This window comes from Aphelocoma coerulescens, unplaced genomic scaffold (assembly GCF_041296385.1).
Source record: "Aphelocoma coerulescens isolate FSJ_1873_10779 unplaced genomic scaffold, UR_Acoe_1.0 HiC_scaffold_207, whole genome shotgun sequence".
Classification (NCBI taxonomy): domain Eukaryota; kingdom Metazoa; phylum Chordata; class Aves; order Passeriformes; family Corvidae; genus Aphelocoma; species Aphelocoma coerulescens.
Window position 1 is genome coordinate 40,776 of NW_027183553.1, and position 18,448 is coordinate 59,223.

An 18,448-nucleotide genomic window follows, 5' to 3' on the forward strand; every position below is an offset into this window, starting at 1 on the left:
CGGGAACCGAGAGGCGGGGAGAGCAAGGGGAGCGGTTTAAGCGGCCGGCGCTGATTGGTCAGAGCCGCAAACGGGGCGTGGCCGGGCGGTGCCACTTCCGGGGCCCGGCGGGAGCGGCGCGGCGGCGCCAGGGGGCGGTAAGAGCCCCGGGGGCGTTGCCATGGCAACGGAGCGGCCCATTGGGGTCCGGAGGGGGAGCAGGGGGCAGCGGGAGCCCCCGGGAGGGGACTGGGAGGGGTTTGGGGGGCTCCTGGGGTAACTGGGGGTCTCGGGAAGGGAACTGGGAGGGGTTTGGGAGGTTGCGGCGGGAACGGGGAGGGAGCTGGGGGCCCGGGGGGAACTGGGAGGAGTTTGGGGGGGTCCTGGGATAACTGGGAGGCTCAGGAAAGGAGCCTGGGGCTCTGGGGGCACCGGGACTCCTTTAAACGAGATTTGTGGGGTCCCGCCCACCTGAGACCCCCCCTTTAGCCCCCTGCGACTCCTCTCGAGGGGATTCCGGGGTCCCGCCCTGAGCCCCCCGCGGGTCCCACCTGGGCCAGGTGCGATGGCGGAGCCGGAGCCCGACCCCGAGGAGGCTCCGGGCGCCCCCCGGGACCCCCCCGGGCCCCTGGCCCTGCTCAAGGCGCGGGCGCTCGACGTCACCTTCGAGGTGGGGGACGAGTACGAGATCATCGAGACCATCGGCACCGGCGCCTACGGCGTGGTCAGCTCGGCCCGGCGCCGCGACACCGGTGGGGACTCACCCGGGGACGCCTGGGGGGTATGGGGGGGCCGGGGGATACCTGGGGACACCTGGGGCCACCTGGAGACACCTGGGGGGGTTGGGGACACCTGGGGACACCTGGGGAGGTTGGGGACACCTGGGGACACACCTGGGGACACCTGGGAACAGCTGGGAAGGTTGGGGACACCTGGGGACAGACCTGGGGACACCGGGGTCATCTTTGGACACCTGGGGCCCCCTGGGTGGGACATTTGGGGCCACCTGGACACCTGGATCCCCTTTTTCCGGACGTCCCCACCCCCTCCTCAGTCCCCTCGGGAGTGTCCCAGGTGCCTGACCCCGTCCCCCCCGGGTGGGGCTGTCCGGTGGCCGCCCCCCCCCACCGCAGGCCAGCAGGTGGCCATCAAGAAGATCCCGAACGCCTTTGACGTGGTGACCAACGCCAAGCGGACGCTGCGGGAGCTGAAGATCCTGAAGCACTTCAAGCATGACAACATCATCGGCATCAAGGACATCCTGCGGCCCACGGGGCCCTACGGCGAGTTCCGCTCCGTGTGCGTCCCCGCAGGGCCGGCGGGGCTGGGAGGGCGAAGGGATGGAGGTCAAGGGGTCAGCGGAGGGGTTGGGGACGTCCTTGGGGTGGGTTGGGGTGGGTTGGGGTGGGTTTGGTGTGGTTGGTCAAAGGTTGGGGGTTTGGGGGGTCTTAGGGGCTCTTGGGGGGTCTTGGGGGGGTCAGTGTGGTCAGCGGGGCCAAGGTCACCGTGGCTAAAGGCAAGACGGCCAAAGCCAACAGGGTCAACACGGCCGAGGTCAACGCCATCAACACGGCCGGCGACGCTTGGCCAACGTCACCGTGGCTGATGGCAGCGCGGTCAACGTCAGTCGGCCAAAGTCCACGTGGTCAACGTGGTCGTGGGCAACTGGGCAACGTCAGTGTGGTCAATGTCCTTTGGTCAAAAGCAACGGGGTCAACAAGACTAAGGTCACCATGGCCAACGTGGTCACCGCCATGGCCAATGTGGTTGCCATGGCCGATGTCACCGTGGCCAACATAAATTGGCCAAAGTCCACGTGGTCAACGAGACCGAGGTCACCGTGGTCATCGCCACGGCCAACGCCCGCCCTTCCCCTCCCCCCCGCAGGTACGTGGTGCTGGACCTGATGGAGAGCGACCTCCACCAGATCATCCACTCGGCGCAGCCGCTGACGCTGGAGCACGTCCGCTACTTCCTGTACCAGCTGCTGCGCGGCCTCAAGTACATCCACTCGGCCAACGTCCTGCACCGCGACCTCAAGCCCAGCAACCTGCTGGTCAACGAGAACTGCGAGCTCAAGATCGGCGACTTCGGCATGGCGCGGGGGCTGGGCGCCGACCCGCGCCAGGCCAAGGCCTTCCTCACCGAGTACGTGGCCACGCGCTGGTACCGCGCGCCGGAGCTGCTGCTGTCGCTGCACCGCTACACCCGCGCCATCGACATGTGGTCGGTCGGCTGCATCTTCGCTGAGATGCTCGGCCGGCGCCAGCTCTTCCCCGGCCGCAACTACGTCCACCAGCTGCAGCTGATCATGGCCGTGCTGGGGACGCCGCCCGCCGGCGTCATGGCGGCCATCGGGGCCGAGCGGGTGCGGGCCTACGTGCAGAGCCTGCCGCCGCGCCCGCCGGTGCCCTGGGAGAGCCTGTTCGGCGCGGCCGAGCCGGCGGCGCTGGCGCTGCTGGGGCGGATGCTGCGCTTCGACCCGCGGGAGCGCGTGGGCGTGGCCGAGGCGCTGCGGCACCCGTTCCTCGCCAAGTACCACGACCCCGAGGACGAGCCCGAGTGCGTCCCCGCCTTCGACTTCGCCTTCGACCGCCAGGCGCTCACCAAGGAGGAGATCAAGGCGGCCATCGTGGCCGAGATCGCCGACTTCCACGCGCGCCGCGACGGCATCCGGCGCCAGATCGCCCTGGCCCCCTCGGGCGGGGGCGGTGCCGCGGTCAACGGCACAGCGGGCGGGGGTGACGGTGCCATGGCTGTGGCCAACGGCGGGGTCAACAACGCGAGCGTCGGCGACGTCGCCATGGTCAACGCGGCCAACAGCGTCGGCATGGCCGACGCCGGCGTTAACGCGGCCAACGTCAACAAGGCCAGCGTCAGTATGGTCAACGTGGGCAACACCAACCTCAACGTGGCCAATGTCGCCATAGGCAACTCCGGCATCAACGTGGCCAACGCCACCGTGGGCAACTCCAGCATCAATGTGGCCAACGCCGCCATGGGCAACCCTAGCATCAACGTGGCCAATGCCGCCATGGCCACCGTCACGGCTGCCAACGGCCCGGCCTGGCCGCCCTGTGCTGACGTGGACATGCCCAGCCCCGGCCCCGCCCCTGACTGCCCCATGGACTCCCCGCGGGTGAAGGCGGAGCCGGGTGCGCCGGCGGCCCCCAAGAGGGACGGCGCCATCTCCGACGACACCAAGGCCGCCCTGAAGGCGGCGCTGCTCAAGTCGGCCATGAGGAACAAGAGCAAAGGTGAGGGGGCACCTGGGGGACCTGTGGGGGGCCCGGGGCGGGGAGGGGCTCAAACCGGGCTCTTCTGGGTCTTGGGGATTGGTTGGGCTTGGGTTGGGTTGAGTTGGGTTGAGTTGAGTTGTGATTGGCTGACCTGAGTCGCCTTTGGTGACCCCACCCCTCCACCCAGAGCCGCCCTGTGCCGCCCCTGAGGCGCCCGAGGGCCGCAAGCCGGTGACGGCGGCCGAGCGGCAGCGGGAGCGGGAGGAGAAGCGGCGCCGCCGGCAGGAGCGCGCCAAGGAGCGCGAGAAGAAGCAGCGGGAGCGCGAGCGCCGCGAGCCCCGGGGCCGCGGTGAGGGCCTGCAGGGCCTCGTCCTCACCGACGACGACCGGCACCTCCTGGAGCGCTGGACCAAGATGCGCGACAGGGCCCCCCCGCGCCAGCCGCCCCCGCCCCGCCCCCCCCGCCCCGGCCCCGCCCCCCTGCCCCGCCCCACCCTGTGCCGCGGCCCCCGAGGCCTGGCCGGGCCCCGAGGTGTGGGTGGAGCCTCCTGCCGGCCCCGGCCCCGCCGACGCCGATGTGGCCACGGTCACCCAGCAGCTCTCCAAGTCGCAGGTGAGGGGTTGGGGTGGCCCATGGGGGTCCCCTGGGTGCCGCCGCCCCTCCCTCACTGCCCCCCTGCCCGCAGGTGGAGGATCTGCTCCCCCCTGTCTTCCCGGTGACCCCCAAGGGCAGCGGCGCCGGTTACGGCGTCGGCTTCGACCTGGAGGAGTTCCTCAGCCAATCACTGGACATGGTGGGGGACGCCAAGGACAGGTGGGCCTGGAGTTGGGTCGGGTTGGGTTGGGTTGGATTGAGTTGAGTTGGGTTGAGTTGAGTTGGGTTGGGTTGGGTTGGGTTGGGTTGGGTTGGGCTGGGTTGGGTTGGGTTGGGTTGGGTTGGGTTGGGCTGGGTTGGGTTGGGTTGAGTTGGGTTGGGCTGTGTTGGGCTGGGCTGTGTTGGACTGGGTTGAATTGGGTTGTGTTGGGTTGGGTTGGGCTGGGTTGGGTTGGGTTGAATTGAGTTTGGTTGGTGTTTGGCCCCCCCTGACGCCCCGCCCCTCTCCCCGCAGCCAGGGGGACTCGGCGCCGCTCTCGGCGTCGCTCTTGGCCGATTGGCTGGAGGTTCACCGCCTCAGCCCCGCCGCCCTCGAGAGCCTCCAGCGCGACCTCCAGCTCGGCTCCCCGATGCTCTTGGCCGACGACCTCCCGGACCCCTGACCCGTGGGGAGCCCCGCCCCCTGTGGCCCCAGCCACGCCCCCTGGTGCCTTGGCCCCGCCCCAATTAAAGTTTGTACGGAAACGACGCCGTCCTGTCGTGTCTCGACGGGGGCCCCGTGGGAGGGGGTCTCTCTCTCTCTCTCTCGGGGGGCCCTCGAGGGGCTTGGGGGGCTCCGCGGGACCGCGTTGGAGGTGTAGGACCCCCCGGGCCCCCCGAGGAGGAGGAGGAGGAGGAGGAAGGAAGGAAGGAGGCAGAGCCGGGTGCGTTTGTGGCAATGGGTTTCGTAGCAAATACATCACAGACCACGAGGGGGCGATACAGAGCGCGGGGGGCGCGGGGGGACCCCCGGCCCCGCCCCAACTCTGGCACCGCGCGGCATTGGGGGGGGGGGGAGGGGGAGGGACAGCGCGGGGGGACCCCCAAAACCACCCCCGGCCCCGGCGCGTCAGGGTGGGGGTGGGGGCGCGGGGGGAGCGGCGCGGCGGCGACCCCTGCGGGGCGGGAAATCTAAGTGGGGGTGGTTCGGCCGGTGGGGGAGGGGAGCGATGGGGGGTGGGGGGGGAGGGGCGTGGGGGGATGGGTGGGAGGGTGATGGGGACGTTGGGTCGTTGAGGGGGTGGTTGGGTCATCGATGAGGTCGTTGGGTCATCGATGGGGTGGTTGGGTCATCGATGAGGTCACTGGGTCACTGATGAGGTAATTGGGTCATCGGTGGGTCATCGATGAGGTCATTGATGAAGTCATTGGGTCGTTGATGAGGTTGTTGGGTCATCAATGAGGTAATTGGGTCATTGATGAGGTCACTGGGTCATCGATGGGGTTGTTGGGTCACCAGTGGGGTCACTGGCTGGGGGATGGGATGTGTGGGTGGGCAGCTGGCCAGTTGGGTGGGGGATGGGTCAGTAACTGGTCAGTCGGGTCATTACTGGTCAGTCGGGCAAGGGGCTGGTCATGAACTGGTCAGTTGGGTGGGGGAGGGGTTGATGGGCTGGGAGGTTCATTGGCCAAGGGAGTGACCAGCTGGGTGGGTGAGAGGATGGGGGGTGACCAGTCAACCAGCTGGGAGGGTACTGGTTTAACTGGTCAGTGAAGGGTTGACCAGTTGGGTGATGGTTTAACCAGTTGGGTGGGTGATGATTGAACTGGTCAGTGATGGCTGAACTGGTTGGGGGAGGTCAGTGGGGGTGTGATGGCACCGGCGCGGTGGGACTGGGATGGGCCAACCCAACCCATCCCAACTCAACCCAATCCAACCCAACACAACCCAACGCAACTCAACGCAACCCAACCCAACACAACTCAACCCAACCCAACCCAACCCATCCCAACTCAACCCAATCCAACCCAACACAACCCAACACAACTCAACCCAACCCAACCCAACCCATCCCAACTCAACCCAACTCAACCCAACCCAACGCAACCCAACTCAACTCAACCCAACTCAACTCAACCCAACCCAACCCAACCCAACTCAACCCAACTCAACTCAACCCAACCCAACCCAACCCAACTCAACCCAACCCAACCCAACCCAACTCAACCCAACTCAACTCAACCCAACTCAACCCAACACAACTCAACTCAACCCAACCCAACCCAACTAAACCCGACCCGACCCAACCCAACTCAACTGAACCCAATTCAACAAACCCCGACCCAACCCGGACCAACAAACCCAACCCAACCCCTGACCCCTCTTGGGTACCCCCTCACCCCAAGACCCCAACCCCTTCTCCACTCCCCCCCCAACCCCCCTGCCCCCTCCAAACCCCCCCATCGAGGCCCCCCGAGGCAGGGGCGTGGTCAATGGCAGGGGGCGCCGGGGAGGAGGGGGATGATGGGATGGATGAAGGCCGAGGAGGAGCCGCTTAGATTTGCCGGCGCGGGGGCCGGGCGGGGCCGGCGGTGACTGGACCACGTGCTGGTTCGTCCGCATGAACAAATTTGTCTCTTAATTTATTCGCAATCTCGCTGGATGCGGTTAATTAATGAGGGGGGGGGGAGGAGGGGCCGGGGCCAGGTGGGGGAGGGACGCTGTGGCTGCCGCGCCCCTGGGGGCCGGGAGAGGGGGGGGAGGGGCCCTACAAGCCCAAGGTGCCCCCGATGGAGGAGGCCAAGACCACCCCCAGCACCACGCAGCAGATGATGATCATGATTTTCTTCTGCCGTGCCCCAAAAAGGCCCCGAATTTGGGACGTCCGGGCAGCGGGGGAGGGGTGGGGGGGGAGGGGAGAGAGGAGACAAGAGCGGAGAGTTACGACCCCACCCCCACCCCGGGGGCGGGGAGACCCCTCCCCCCCGGCCCCGCCCCCCCGGCCCCGCACTCACCCTCCGGGCTTTGCTCTGGTACTTTACGGCTTTTTTGGTGTCGGACACGGCGCGCTCGACGTAATCCACCGAGTGCTCCACGTTGTACTCGATGCGGTCGATCATCTCGCCCTGGGCGGGGGAGGGGAGGGGTTGGGACCCCCCCCGGAGGTGGGGACAGAGCTCGGGGGAGGGGCGGGGTGGGTCCAGGGGATCCCTGGGTGGGTTCATGGTGGTCCTTGGTGGGTTCTAAGTGGTCTTTGGGGGGGCTCCTGGATGACCCTTAGCGGGTCCGGGTGGCCTTCGGTGGGTCCCAGGTGACCCTTGGTGGGTCCAAGAGACCATTTGTGGGTCCCGGCTGACGATTGGTCACTCCTAGATGACCATCAGTGCGTCCAGGTGGCCTTCGGGTCACTCCCAGCCGACCCCCCCGCCCCCATGGTGGCCGTGTCCCCGCCCCGGCCGGACCTGGCTCTCCACCAGCATGGCCATGTCCACGAACATGTCGTGCAGCTCGCGGATGCTCGTCTCCAGCTTGATGATCTCGTTGTGCCGCGTCTCGATCTCGTTCAGCGCCTGTTTGGTCATCTGCGAGTCCATCTTGATCTGGGGGGGACATCGGGGGCCGTCGGGGCTCTCCAGGTGGTCCCCGGGAGGCTCCAGGCACCCCCAAAGTCACGGCCGACCTCAAGGGCTTGGGGAATCTCGGGCGGGGTTGAGGGAACTCATTGGGGTCGTGGTATCCCCAGTGGGGTCATGGTGGCCGCAGTGGGTTTGCGGTGGCCCCAGTGGGGTTTTGGTGGCCCCTTTGGGGTCTTGGTGGCTGCATTGGGGTTGTGGTGGCCCCACTGGGGTCATGGTGGCCCCTTTGGGGTTGTGGTGGCCCTGTTGGATTTGTGGTGGCCTCATTGGGGTCTTGGTGGCCCCGTTGGATTCGTGGTGGCCCCATTGGCGTCGTGGTGTCCCCAGTGGGCTCTTGGTGGCCCCATTGGGTTCATGGTGGCCCCAGTGGGGTCTTGGTGGTCCCACTGAATTCCAGATGCCCCCACTGAATCCCAGTTGCCCCCCATGGACTCCCAGTTGCCCCTCCCCTCCCGGCCACGCCCCCGGCCGCTCACATCGTCGGTGAAGATGGCCAGCTTGCCGCTCTCCAGCATGTCCTCCAGCTCCTCGTTGGTCGTGGTCCGGCCGGCTGCGGGGGGGGAGGGGCGGGGGTGGTGACCGCTCTGTCCCCTCCCCCCGTGGCCCCTCCCCCCCGTGGCCCCTCCCCCCCGTGGCCCCTCCCCCCGTGGCCCCTCCCCCCGTGGCCCCTCCCCCGTACTGATCTCCAGCTGGCGCTGGATCCGGTCCTTGCAGCGGTCGCGGTACTTGGACTGCGTCGCGTTGTACTCGGTCATCACCTCCACGAACTTCCGCGACAGCGTCGAGTGCTGGGGACGGGGACAGCGACAGGTGAGGGGGGACGGGGACAGGTGAGGGGGGACAGGGACAGGTGAGGGGGGACGGGGACAGGTGAGGGGGGACAGGGACAGGTGAGGGGGGACGGGGACAGGTGAGGGGGGACGGGGACAGGTGAGGGGGGACGGGGACAGGTGAGGGGGGACGGGGACAGGGGAGGGGGGACAGGGACAGGTGAGGGGGGACAGGGACAGGTGAGGGGGGATGGGGACAGGGACAGGGACAGGGACAGGGACAGAGGAGGGGACAGGGACAGGGACAGGGACAGGTGAAATGGGACGGGGAGGCCGAGGAGGAGGAGGAGTGGGAGGAAGGACAGAGGAGGAAGATGAAGACAAAGATGAAGACGAAGATGAAGATGAAGATGAAGACGAAGATGGAGGAAGAACAGAGGACGAGGAGATGAAGATGGAGAAGGTCACGGAGGACAAGGAGGAGGAGGAGGAGGAGAACAGAAGAGGAAGATGAGGAGGAGGAGATGAAGATGAGAAGGAGGAAGGTGAGGAGGAAGATGAAAAGGAGGAGGAAGATGGAGACGGAGCCGATGATGAGGATGACAAAGATGATGAAGAAAACGGAGATAGCGACGAGGAGACGGGGGCGACGACGATGAAGATGAGGACGAACATCATGAAGATGATGGAGACGAGGGTGATGACCATGGCGACGATGAGGGCGACGAAACCGATGGCGACGAAGAATCCAGTGATGATGATGATGATGAAGCCGATGATGACGTCAATGACGATGACCATGATGACGATGACCATGATCATGATGATGATGTCAATGATGACGACGATGATGACAATGACGATGATGACGATGATGACAATGATGATGATGTCAATGACGATGACGATGACAATGATGACGATGATGATGACAACGATGACGATGACAACGAAGCCGATGACGCCGCCGAGGCCGAAGGCGGTACCTGGGTCTTGCGGATGCGCAGGTCGGCCGAGGAGCGGTTCAGCCCCTCCTCCTGCTCGATGCTCTGCTCGATGGCTGCGGGGGAGGGGACGCCGCCGGTCACACCCCGGGCCGGGGGGAGAGGACGCGCCCCGGTCGCGCCCCTCCCCCACCCAAGATGGCGGCCGTGACGTCACCTTTCAACTTGGAGCGCACTTTGTTCGCCGTCTTCTTGATGTCGGCCGTGAGGTCCTCGAGCTCCTGCTTCGTCTCTGGGGGCAGCCGGGGAGTGACCGGTGAGTGACGAGTGAGTGATCGGTGAGTGATCGGTGAGCGACCGGTGAGTGACCAGTGAGTGACCGGTGAGCAACCGGTGAGCGACCGGGGAGTGACCGTGAGTGATCGGTGAGTGAACAGTGAGTGACGGGTGAGTGACTGGTGAGTGATCGGTGAGTGACCGGTGAGTGACCGGTGAGTGACGGGTGAGTGACTGGTGAGTGACCGGTGAGTGACCGGTGAGTGACCGGTGAGTGACCAGTGAGTGACCAGTGAGTGACGAGTGAGTGACCAGTGAGTGACCGGTGAGCAACCGGTGAGCGACCATTGAGTGACCGGTGAGTGACCGGTGAGCGACCGGTGAGTGATCGGTGAGTGACCGGTGAGTGACCAGTGAGTGACCGGTGAGCGACTGGTGAGTGACCAGTGAGTGACCGGTGAGCGACCGGTGAGTGACCAGTGAGTGATCGGTGAGTGACCGGTGAGTGACCGGTGAGTGACCGGTGAGTGACTGGTGAGCGACCAGTTAATGACCCATTAGACCACTTAGTGGCCGCTTAGTGACCAGTTAGACCAGTTTGTGACCAATTAATGACCGGTTACTGACCAGCTGATGGCGAGTTAGACCAATTAATGACCGGTGGGACCAGTCAGACCAGTTACTGACCGGTCAATGCGCAGGTAATGACCCAGTTAATCAGTTAATGACCAATTAATGACCAGTCAGACCAGTTACTGAGCCAATGAACCAGTTAGTGACCAGTTAGGCCAGTTACTGACTGGTCAATGACCAGTTACTGAGCCAATGAACCAGTTACTGACCAGTTACTGACCGGTCAATGACCAGTTACTGACCCAATGAACCAGTTAGTGACCAGTTAGGCCAGTTACTGACCGCTCAATGACCAGTTACTGAGCCAATGAACCAGTTAATGACCAGTTACTGACTGGTCAATGACCAGTTACTGACCCAATGAACCAGTTAGTGACCAGTCAGACCAGTCAGGCCAGTTACTGACCCACTGCCCATCCAACTGACCAGTTAATGACCCCATCGCCCACTTAACGACCCCATTAATGACTCAAGGACTCCACTAATAAGCCAATGACCCCATTAATGAGCCAATGACCCCGTTAATGAGCCAATGACCCCATTAATGAGCCGATGACCCCACTAATGACTCAATTAACGACCCAAGGACACCGTTAATGAGCCAATGACCCTACTAATGACTCAATCAATGACCCAAGGACCCGTTAATGAGCCAATGACTCCGTTAATGAGCCGATGACCCCATTAATGAGCCAATGACCCCACTAATGACTCGATTAACTACCCAAGGACCTGTTAATGAGCCAATGACCCCATTAATGAGCCGATGACCCTACTAATGACTCAATTAACAACCCAAGGACACCGTTAATGAGCCCAACGACCCCGTTAATGACCCAAGGACACCATTCATGACCAAAAAACCCCCGTCAATGACCAAAAACCGCCATCAACGACCGAAAACCCCGTTAACGACCCCATTAACGACCCCGTTAACGACCCCATTAATGACCCCGTTAATGATCCCGTTAATGACCCCGTTAATGACCCCGTTAACGAGCCCCCGGGCCCCCGGACTCACTCTCGTCGGGGTTGGGGGCGGCCAGGATGGCGCTGTGCTGCTTCTTCACCTGCTCCACGTCCTCCGAGAGCTTCTCGATGCAGCCCCGGATCTCCTCCACCTGCGGGGGCGGGGGGGCTTGGGGGGCCCGGGGGGTCTCCAGGGGGGCTTGGGGGGCATTTTGGGGGGTCCTGGAGGGACTTTGGGGGGTCCCGGGGGGGATTTTGGGGGGTCCCGGGGTGATTTTGGGGGGTCCCGGGGGGGGTTTTGGGGGGGTCCTGAGGGGAAACTGGAGGGTCCTGAGGTCGATTCCAGGGGTCCCGGGGGCGGATGTGGTTTGGGGGGCGTTTCTGGGGGGCCTGGCTCTGATTTTGGGGGGCGTTTGAGTGTCCCGGATGCGATTTTGGGGGTCCAGAGGTTCGGTTCAGAGCTCCTGGGGCTGTTTTGGGGGTGCCAGAGCTGTTCCTCAGGGGTTTTGGAGGTCCCAGCTGAGATTTTGGGGGGTTTGGGGGGGGTTTTGGGGGTGCCGGGGCAGTTTTTGAGGGTTCGAGCTGAGATTTGGGGGATGTTTTGGGGTCCCGGGGCTGTTTTGGGGGTCCCAGAGCAGTTTCTGAGGGATTTTGAGGGTCCCAGCTGAGATTTCGGGGCCTTTCAGGGGTCCCGGGGCTGTTTTTGGGGGGTCCTGGAGTTGTTTTGGGAGTCCTGGGGCTGTTTTCGGGGGCCCTGGGCTGGTTTTGGGGGTCCCGGGTCTGTTTTCTGGGATCCTGGGGCTGTTTTGGGGTGTCCCAGGGCTGTTTTGGGGGTCCCAGGGCTGTGTATGGGGGGTCCTGGGGCTGTTTTTGAGGGTCCCGGGGCTGTTTTCAGGGGTCCAGGGGCTGGTTTTGGGGGTCCCAGGGATGGTTTTGGGGGTCCTGGGGTTGTTTCTGAGGGTCCTGGGGCTGTTTTCAGGGGTCCCAGGGCTGTTTTTGGGGGTCCTGGGGCTGTTTTTGGGGGTCCCGGGGCTGTTTTTGGGGGTTCTGGGGCTGTTTTTGGGGGTCCCTTGGCTGTTTCTGGGCGTCCTGGGGCTGTTTTGGGGGTCCCGGGGCTGTTTTTGAGGGTCCCTGGGCTGTTTTGGGGGTCCCTGGGCTGTTTTCGGGGGTCCTGGGGCTGTTTTTGGGGGTCCAGGGGCTGTTTTTGAGGGTCCCTGGGCTGTTTTTGGATTCCCGGGGCTGTTTTTGGGGGTCCTGGGGCTGTTTTTGGGGGTCCCGGGGCTGTTTTCGGGTCCCACCTGCTCGAAGAACTCGTCCATGAAGTGGTCGCGGTCCACGGTCACCACCTCGTCCTCATCGTCGCTGTCCTTGGCCTGCAGGGGGCGCAGTCACGCGGGGGGCGGGGCCACCAGGGGGCGCCAGCGGGCGGAGGGGGCGTGGTTTGGGGTGGCCACGCCCCCTCCGCGCCCCCCGATTGGCTGAGAGCGCCGAGTCACCCGCGTGGCCTGACCCCGCCCCTCCCCGCCTCATTTGCATAACCCCACCCCTCCCCTGCGCGTGTCCCGTGATTGGTTCCCGCCTCCCCGCTCATTTGCATGCGGCTCGTTTGCATGCGGCGCCTCATTGGCTGCCGGAGGAGGGGGGATTTGCATAAGGGGCGGGGCCGGGGGGAGGGATGCTCGCAGCTGATTGGCTGAGCTGGGGTGAGCCCACCCCACCCCTCCCCCCCTCAGGCTGAGGCTCCGCCCCCTGTGGGGACCCCGGGACCCCCCCCAGTGACCCCCAGTGACCCCCAGTGACCCCCAGTGACCCCCAGTGACCACCAGTGACCACCAGTGACCCCCGTGATGATCCCAGTAACTCCCAGCGCCTCCCAGTAACGGCCCCAGAGACCCCCAGAGCCCCCCAAGGCCTCACTGGTGCCCCTCCCCCCAGACCTCCCCAAAAACCCCCAAAATCCCCCCAAAACCCCCCCGGGCATCCTCAGCCGGCCCCCAGAGCCCCCCAAATCCCCCCCCCACTGCAGCCCCCCCACCCCCAAAGTCCTCAGACCCCCCCCTCCCCCCATCCCCCGGACCACCCTGAGGCCCCCAAAACCCCCCCAAAACCCCCCCAGACCCCCCCAGACCCCCCCGGACCGGCCTCAGCCCCCTCCCCTCCCTGCAGCCCCCAAAGACCCCCCCAAAAACCCCCCAAAATCCCCCCCTGCTCCCCCACATCCCCCCCCCAAAAACCCCCCCAAAATCCCCCCCCCCCCCAGCCCCCCGGAGCCCCCCCAGCCCCCCTCGCCCCCCGACCCCCGCCCCCCCCGGCCCCCCCCGCCCCCCCCTCGCTCACGCTGCGAAGCTCCTGGGTCCGGTCCTTCATGGTGGGGGAGGGGAGGGGGCGTCCGGAGGAGGGGGGGGAGGGGCGGGGGAGGGGGCTCGGGGTCCCAGGGACCCTCGGGGGGGGCTCCCGGGGCCGGGGGGGGGGCTCGGGACCCCTTTTGGGGGGGGTTTGGGGCCGTCCGGGGGATGCGGCGGCGGCTGCGGCTGCGGAGGGGGGAGGGGAAAGGGGGGGGGGAGGGAGGGGGAGGGGGCGGGGGGTGGGGGAGGGGCTGCGCAAAGGGGGCTGCGGCGAAGGGGGGCGGGGCTGGGGCGGGGAGGGGGGAGGGGCTTCAAGGGGATCCCCCCCTCCCCCCTCCCCCCCCCGGGGTTAGCGTGGGAAAATCGGGGATTTCGGGGGGGGGGTCCCCGGGGGGATTTTGGGGGGAATTTCGGGGATTTTGGGTTTTTTTTGGGGGGGGGTCGAGAGGATTTGGGGGGGAATTTCGGGGATTTTGGGGCGGGTCGAGAGGATTCTGGGGGAATTTCGGGGATTTTGGGTTTTTTTGGGGGGGCGTCGAGAGGATTTTGGGGGCGCCTGGTGGCGGCCGAAGGGGTTTTGGGGGGAATTTCGGGGATTTTGGGGGTCTCAGGGGGGTTTTTTGAAGTGGGGGGGATTTTGGGGGGTCCCGGTCGCTCCTGAGGGTGTTTTAGGAGGGAGGGGGGCGATTTTTGGGGTGTCCGAGAGGGATTTGGGGGATTCCAGGGGGTCCCGAGTCCCACCAAGGAGGATTTGGGGCATTTTGGGCATTTTCGGGGTAATTGGAGCGAATTTGGAGGCTCCCGGACGCCCCCGAGGGGATTTAGGGGAGATTTTGGGGGAGCCCGAGGGGTTTTTGAGGGTCCCGGGAAGATTTTGAGGGGTCCCAGAGGAATTTTTGGGGTCCCAGAGGAACTTTTGGGGTCCCAGAGGATTTTTTGGGATCCCGGGAGGTTCCGGGGGGGATCTGGGGGGGCTTTGGGGTCTCGGGAAAGTGTCTGGGTGGTTTTCAGGGGGTCCCGGGATGGTTTTTCGGGGTCCCGGGGCAGTTTTGGGGTCCCGGGATGATTTTTTTGGGGTCCCAGGATGGTTTTCTGGGGTCCCGGGGCAGTTTTGGGGTCCCGCGATGTTTTTTTTTGGGGTCCCGGGGAAGTTTTGGGGTCCCGGGTAGATTTTTTGGGTCCCGGGATGGTTTTTCGGGGTCCCTGGTAGAATTTTTGGGGTCCCAGGATGGTTTTCTGGGATCCCGGAATGGTTTTTTGGGATCCCGGGGCAGTTTTGGGGTCCCGGGGCAGTTTTGGGGTCCCGGGTAGATTTTTTGGGTCCCGGGATGGTTTTTCGGGGTCCCGGGGCAGTTTTGGGGTCCCGGGGCAGTTTTGGGGTCCCGGGTAGATTTTCTGGGGTCCCGGGATGGTTTTTCGGGGTCCCTGGTAGAATTTTTGGGGTCCCAGGATGGTTTTCTGGGGTCCCGGGGCAGTTTTGGGGGGGGGGAGGGGTTCCTTGAGGGTTTTTCGAGGTCCCGAGGGGGTTTTTTTTTGGGGGGGCGCTCGGAGCATTTTGGGGTCTCGGGGATATTTTGGGGTCGCCCCCCTCCCCCAGCCCCAAATCAGCTGCAGCCGCCGGCGCTGACTCAGCGTTTATTCGCCCGCGGGGGGCGTGGCCAGCACAGACCACACCCAAACAAGCCCCGCCCCCTCCCCTCCCCCCCCCCGCGATGGGGGCGGGGCTACGCGGTGCCGGGCAGGGGCGGGGCGGGGGGGGCGGGGCCGTGACGTCGCTGGTGCCGCCTCAGCCCCGCCCCCGTGGCGAAGCCCCGCCCACAGAGGGGGCAGGGGAAGGGGCGGGGCCCCGCCGCCATCTTGGGCTCGGCGGCCGTGTTGGACTCGGTGGCCACGTTCAGTCGCCCCGGTGGCGCCGCCATGTTGCCGGCGGCCACGTTGGCTCCCCCGGTGGGCTCCGCCATGCTTGCGGCGGCCATGCTGTTGGCGGCCATGTTGGTGTCAGCCATGGCTTTTTCCTCATCGGCGGCCATATTGGTGTCGGCCATGTTGGTGTCGGCCATGTTGGTGTCGGCCATGTTGGTGTCGGCCATGTTGGTGTCGGCCATGTTGCTTTCCCCAACACCCGCCACACTGCCGGCGGCCATATTGCCGGCGGCCATATTGGTTCCCGCCACGGCGGCCATATTGCCGGCGGCCACATTGTCCCCTCCGCCGGCCGCCGCCGCCCCCTCCCCCGCGGCCTCCTCCCTGCCGTGCGTCCTCTCGTGCTTGCGCAGCCCCGAGACGCCGCCGAAGCCCTTCCCGCAGCGCCCGCAGGCGAACGGCCGCTCCCCGGAGTGCGTCCGCCGGTGCTTCCCCAGCGCCGCCCGCTCGCCGAAGCCCTTCCCGCAGTCGCCGCAGCGCCAGGGCCGCTCCCCGGAGTGCGTCAGCCGGTGCCGCTTCAGGTCCCACGAGGCCACGAAGGCCTTGCCGCAGTCGCCGCAGCGCCAGGGCCGCTCGCCGGTGTGTGTGCGCCGGTGCACGGCCAGGTCGGCCGGCTGCCGGAAGGCCTTGCCGCAGTCGCCGCAGCCGTACGGCTTCAGGCCCTGGTGGGCGCGCTGGTGCCGCCGGAAGCTGGAGGGGTCGGCGAACATGCGGCCGCACTGCGGGCACAGGAAGGGCCGCTCGCCCGTGTGCACGCGTTGGTGGCTCTGGAAGGACGAGAGCTGCGTGAAGGCCTTGCCGCAGGTGGGGCAGGGGAAGGGCTTGGCCGGCGCGTGGATGCGCTGGTGGCAGGCCAGCGACGACGAGCGGCCGAAGCTCTTGCCACACTCGGCGCACAGGAAGGGCCGCTCGCCCGTGTGCACCCGCAGGTGGTTGCGCAGGTCCTTGCGCTCGGCGTAGGCCTTGGGGCAGGAGCCGCAGCGGTGCGGCCGCAGCCCCGCGTGGCCCCGCAGGTGCTTGCGGAACACCGAGGGGTCGGCGAAGGCCTTGGGGCACTCGGGGCAGGCGAAGGGGCGCTCGCCGGTGTGGGCGCGCTCGTGGATGGCCAGCTTGGCCGGCGACGAGAAGGACTTGGGGCAGCTGGGGCAGGGGAAGGGCGGGGCCGGGCGGGGCCGCGGGGCGGGGCCGGCCGGGGCGGGCGAGGGCTCCGGGGATTCGGCGGCGCCGGCGGCTGCGGCGCGGGCACCTCCGGGCGGCTCTGAGGCGGCGGCGGCTCCGGACGGCTCCCGGGAGGGCTCCGAGGACGCGGCGGCGGCGGCGGCGGCTCCGGGCGCGTCCGGCGGAACCGGGGTACGTCCAGGTGCGGCGGCGGCGCCGGGAGTGACCGGGGAGGTGTCCTCGGACATGGCGGCGCCTCCCGGTGCGTTCAGGGCTTCGGCGGCTCCTCCGGGTGTCCCCGGCGCGGCCCCGCCCGCGGTGACGTCACCGGTGGCCCCTCCAGGTGTCCCGGGCGTGGCCCTGCTGGCCCCGCCCCCGGGGCCCCCCTCAGGTGTGGTGGGCGTGGCAGGGGCGTGGCCGGGGGCCCCCCGGGGCGTGGCGGTGGCACCTGGGGGACACCCGGGCGTCACCTGGGCGGGGGCGGGGCTGCCCCCGGGAGGGGCAGGGCCGCAGGGGTCACCTGGGCACACCTGGGGCTCCTCCACGGCCTCGGGACCGGGACCCCCCAAAATATGGGGGGAGGGAGGGGTTAATGGGGGAAACTGGGAGGGACTGGGGGGGTAAAGGGGGAGATAATGGGGGGGTTAATGGGGGCAACTGGGGTAAACTGGGAGGGGTCGGGGGGGGCTTAATGGTGGAAACAGGGGGGGGGTTACTGAGGGTTACTGGGCCTTACTGGGGGGCACTGGGGGAAAATGGGGGGGTCCAGGGGGTACTGGGGGGCACTGGTGGGATAATGGAGGGGTACTGGGGGGCACTGGGGGGCACTGGTGGAATAATGGGGGGGTACTGGGGGGCACTGGGGACACTGGTGGAATAATGGGGGGGTACTGGGGGGCACTGGGGGACCCTGGGTGAAAATTGGGGGGGGTCCGGGGGGCACTGGGTGAAAATTGGGGGGGTACTGGGGGGCACTGGGGGGCACTGGTGGAAAATGGGGGGGTCCGGGGGCACTGGGGGGCACTGGTGGAATAATGGGGGGGTACTGGGGGTGACTGGGGGGGTTCCTGGGGAGGTTCCTGGGGGGGTTCCTGGGACTTACTGGGCCTTACTGGGCCCTACTTGGGTGTCGGAGGGGGGATCCCAAATTTCGGGGATCCCAAATTTTGGGGATCCCAAATTTCGAGGATTTCCCCCCCCCTCGCCCCCCCCCCGGCCTCTTTTGGGGATTCCCGGGGGGGGTCCCCGCGATTCGGGGGTGGGGGAGGGGTGGGAATTTCCCACCCTTTTTTATTTCGGGGGGAGATTTTGGGGTGGGGGGAGGGGAGGGATCCGGGGCGGGGGGGAGGGGCCGCGGGCACCCCCCGGATTTTAGGGGGGGGGGTCCCCAAATCTTACCTGGGGGGGGCCGGGCGGGAGCGGCGGCGGCGCTAGGACCGGGGGGGAGGGGCGGGGAGGGGGCGGGGCTTCCGGGGAGGTCCCGGCGCTGATTGGCCGCCCCGGGGACTGAGGGAGGCGCTGATTGGCTGGGAAGGGGAAGGGGGCGGGGCCAAAGCGCTTCCGGTTCCCGGCGCGACAAAAGGAGGTGGGGGAGGGGCGGGGGGAGGGGCTCGGGGAGGTTTTTGGGGCTCGGGTGGGTGGGGGGAGCTTTTTGGGGGGAGGGGGGTGGATTTTGGGGGAGTCCGGGGGGTTCTGGGAGGGATTTGGGGGCTTTGGGCCCCTCCCGGTGATTAAATTTGGGGTGATTTGAAGCGATTTGGCTCTTTTGGGGTGGGGGGGAGGGGGCAGGGAACTCCCAAAATGGGATTTGGGGACCCCCCCCCAAGGGGTCCCCGCCCCCCCAAAAAAAAGAACCGAGGCGGGGGCTCTGCAGATCCATCACCATTTTATTGCCCCAAAACCCCCCAAAACGGAGCCCCCCAAAACCCCGAACCCCCCAGAACCGCGGGGGGGGGGGGGGGAGGGGTCAGGCCCTGCCTGGGACCCCCAAACCTTCAGGAAC

General features: G+C 66.5%; 3 protein-coding genes across 6 annotated transcripts; 1 reads left to right on the plus strand and 2 right to left on the minus strand.

Moving 5' to 3' along the window:
• Positions 1–53: 53 nt before the first annotated feature.
• Positions 54–4,545, plus strand: MAPK7 (mitogen-activated protein kinase 7). Its single transcript, XM_068999028.1, is given in 8 exon segments — positions 54–137; positions 540–731; positions 1,113–1,278; positions 1,867–3,236; positions 3,406–3,653; positions 3,655–3,831; positions 3,905–4,032; positions 4,328–4,545. Coding segments are annotated over 7 exon segments (2,424 nt in total). The 5' UTR covers positions 54–137; positions 540–544; the 3' UTR covers positions 4,476–4,545.
• Positions 4,546–6,560: 2,015 nt separating this feature from the next.
• Positions 6,561–13,387, minus strand: LOC138101171 (syntaxin-1B). 4 transcript variants are annotated; one of them, XM_068999035.1, is made up of 10 exons: positions 13,358–13,387; positions 12,319–12,393; positions 11,073–11,172; positions 9,360–9,434; positions 9,185–9,258; positions 8,108–8,195; positions 7,905–7,978; positions 7,255–7,392; positions 6,808–6,918; positions 6,561–6,641 (listed from the first exon to the last, which is right to left on the minus strand). In XM_068999035.1, the coding sequence occupies exons 1-10, from the start codon at positions 13,385–13,387 to the stop codon at positions 6,561–6,563; spliced, it is 846 nt and encodes a 281-aa protein (XP_068855136.1). The 4 variants fall into 4 exon arrangements, with proteins under 4 accessions (XP_068855136.1, XP_068855138.1, XP_068855135.1 ...); XM_068999037.1 differs by having other exon boundaries at positions 6,561–6,638; positions 8,108–8,216; XM_068999034.1 differs by having other exon boundaries at positions 8,108–8,216.
• Positions 13,388–14,984: 1,597 nt separating this feature from the next.
• LOC138101170 (zinc finger protein 668-like) lies at positions 14,985–17,875 on the minus strand. Its single transcript, XM_068999032.1, has 2 exons — positions 17,845–17,875; positions 14,985–16,894 (listed from the first exon to the last, which is right to left on the minus strand). Exon 2 carries the CDS (start codon positions 16,692–16,694, stop codon positions 15,090–15,092), a length of 1,605 nt encoding a protein of 534 aa, XP_068855133.1. The 5' UTR covers positions 16,695–16,894; positions 17,845–17,875; the 3' UTR covers positions 14,985–15,089.
• Positions 17,876–18,448: the final 573 nt, after the last annotated feature.

Bases quoted from the DNA above. Each gene is read 5' to 3' on its own strand.
- LOC138101171 (XM_068999033.1), bottom strand. From the start codon at position 13,387: ATGAAGGACCGGACCCAGGAGCTTCGCAGCGTGAGCGAGGGGGGGGCG. The intron at 9,435-11,072 runs GTGAGTCCGGGG...GGCTGCCCCCAG, and splicing joins CGCCCCCAACCCCGACGAGA to AGACGAAGCAGGAGCTCGAG. The intron at 9,259-9,359 runs GTGACGTCACGG...CCTCCCCCGCAG, and splicing joins AGTGCGCTCCAAGTTGAAAG to CCATCGAGCAGAGCATCGAG.
- LOC138101170 (XM_068999032.1), bottom strand. From the start codon at position 16,694: ATGTCCGAGGACACCTCCCCGGTCACTCCCGGCGCCGCCGCCGCACCT.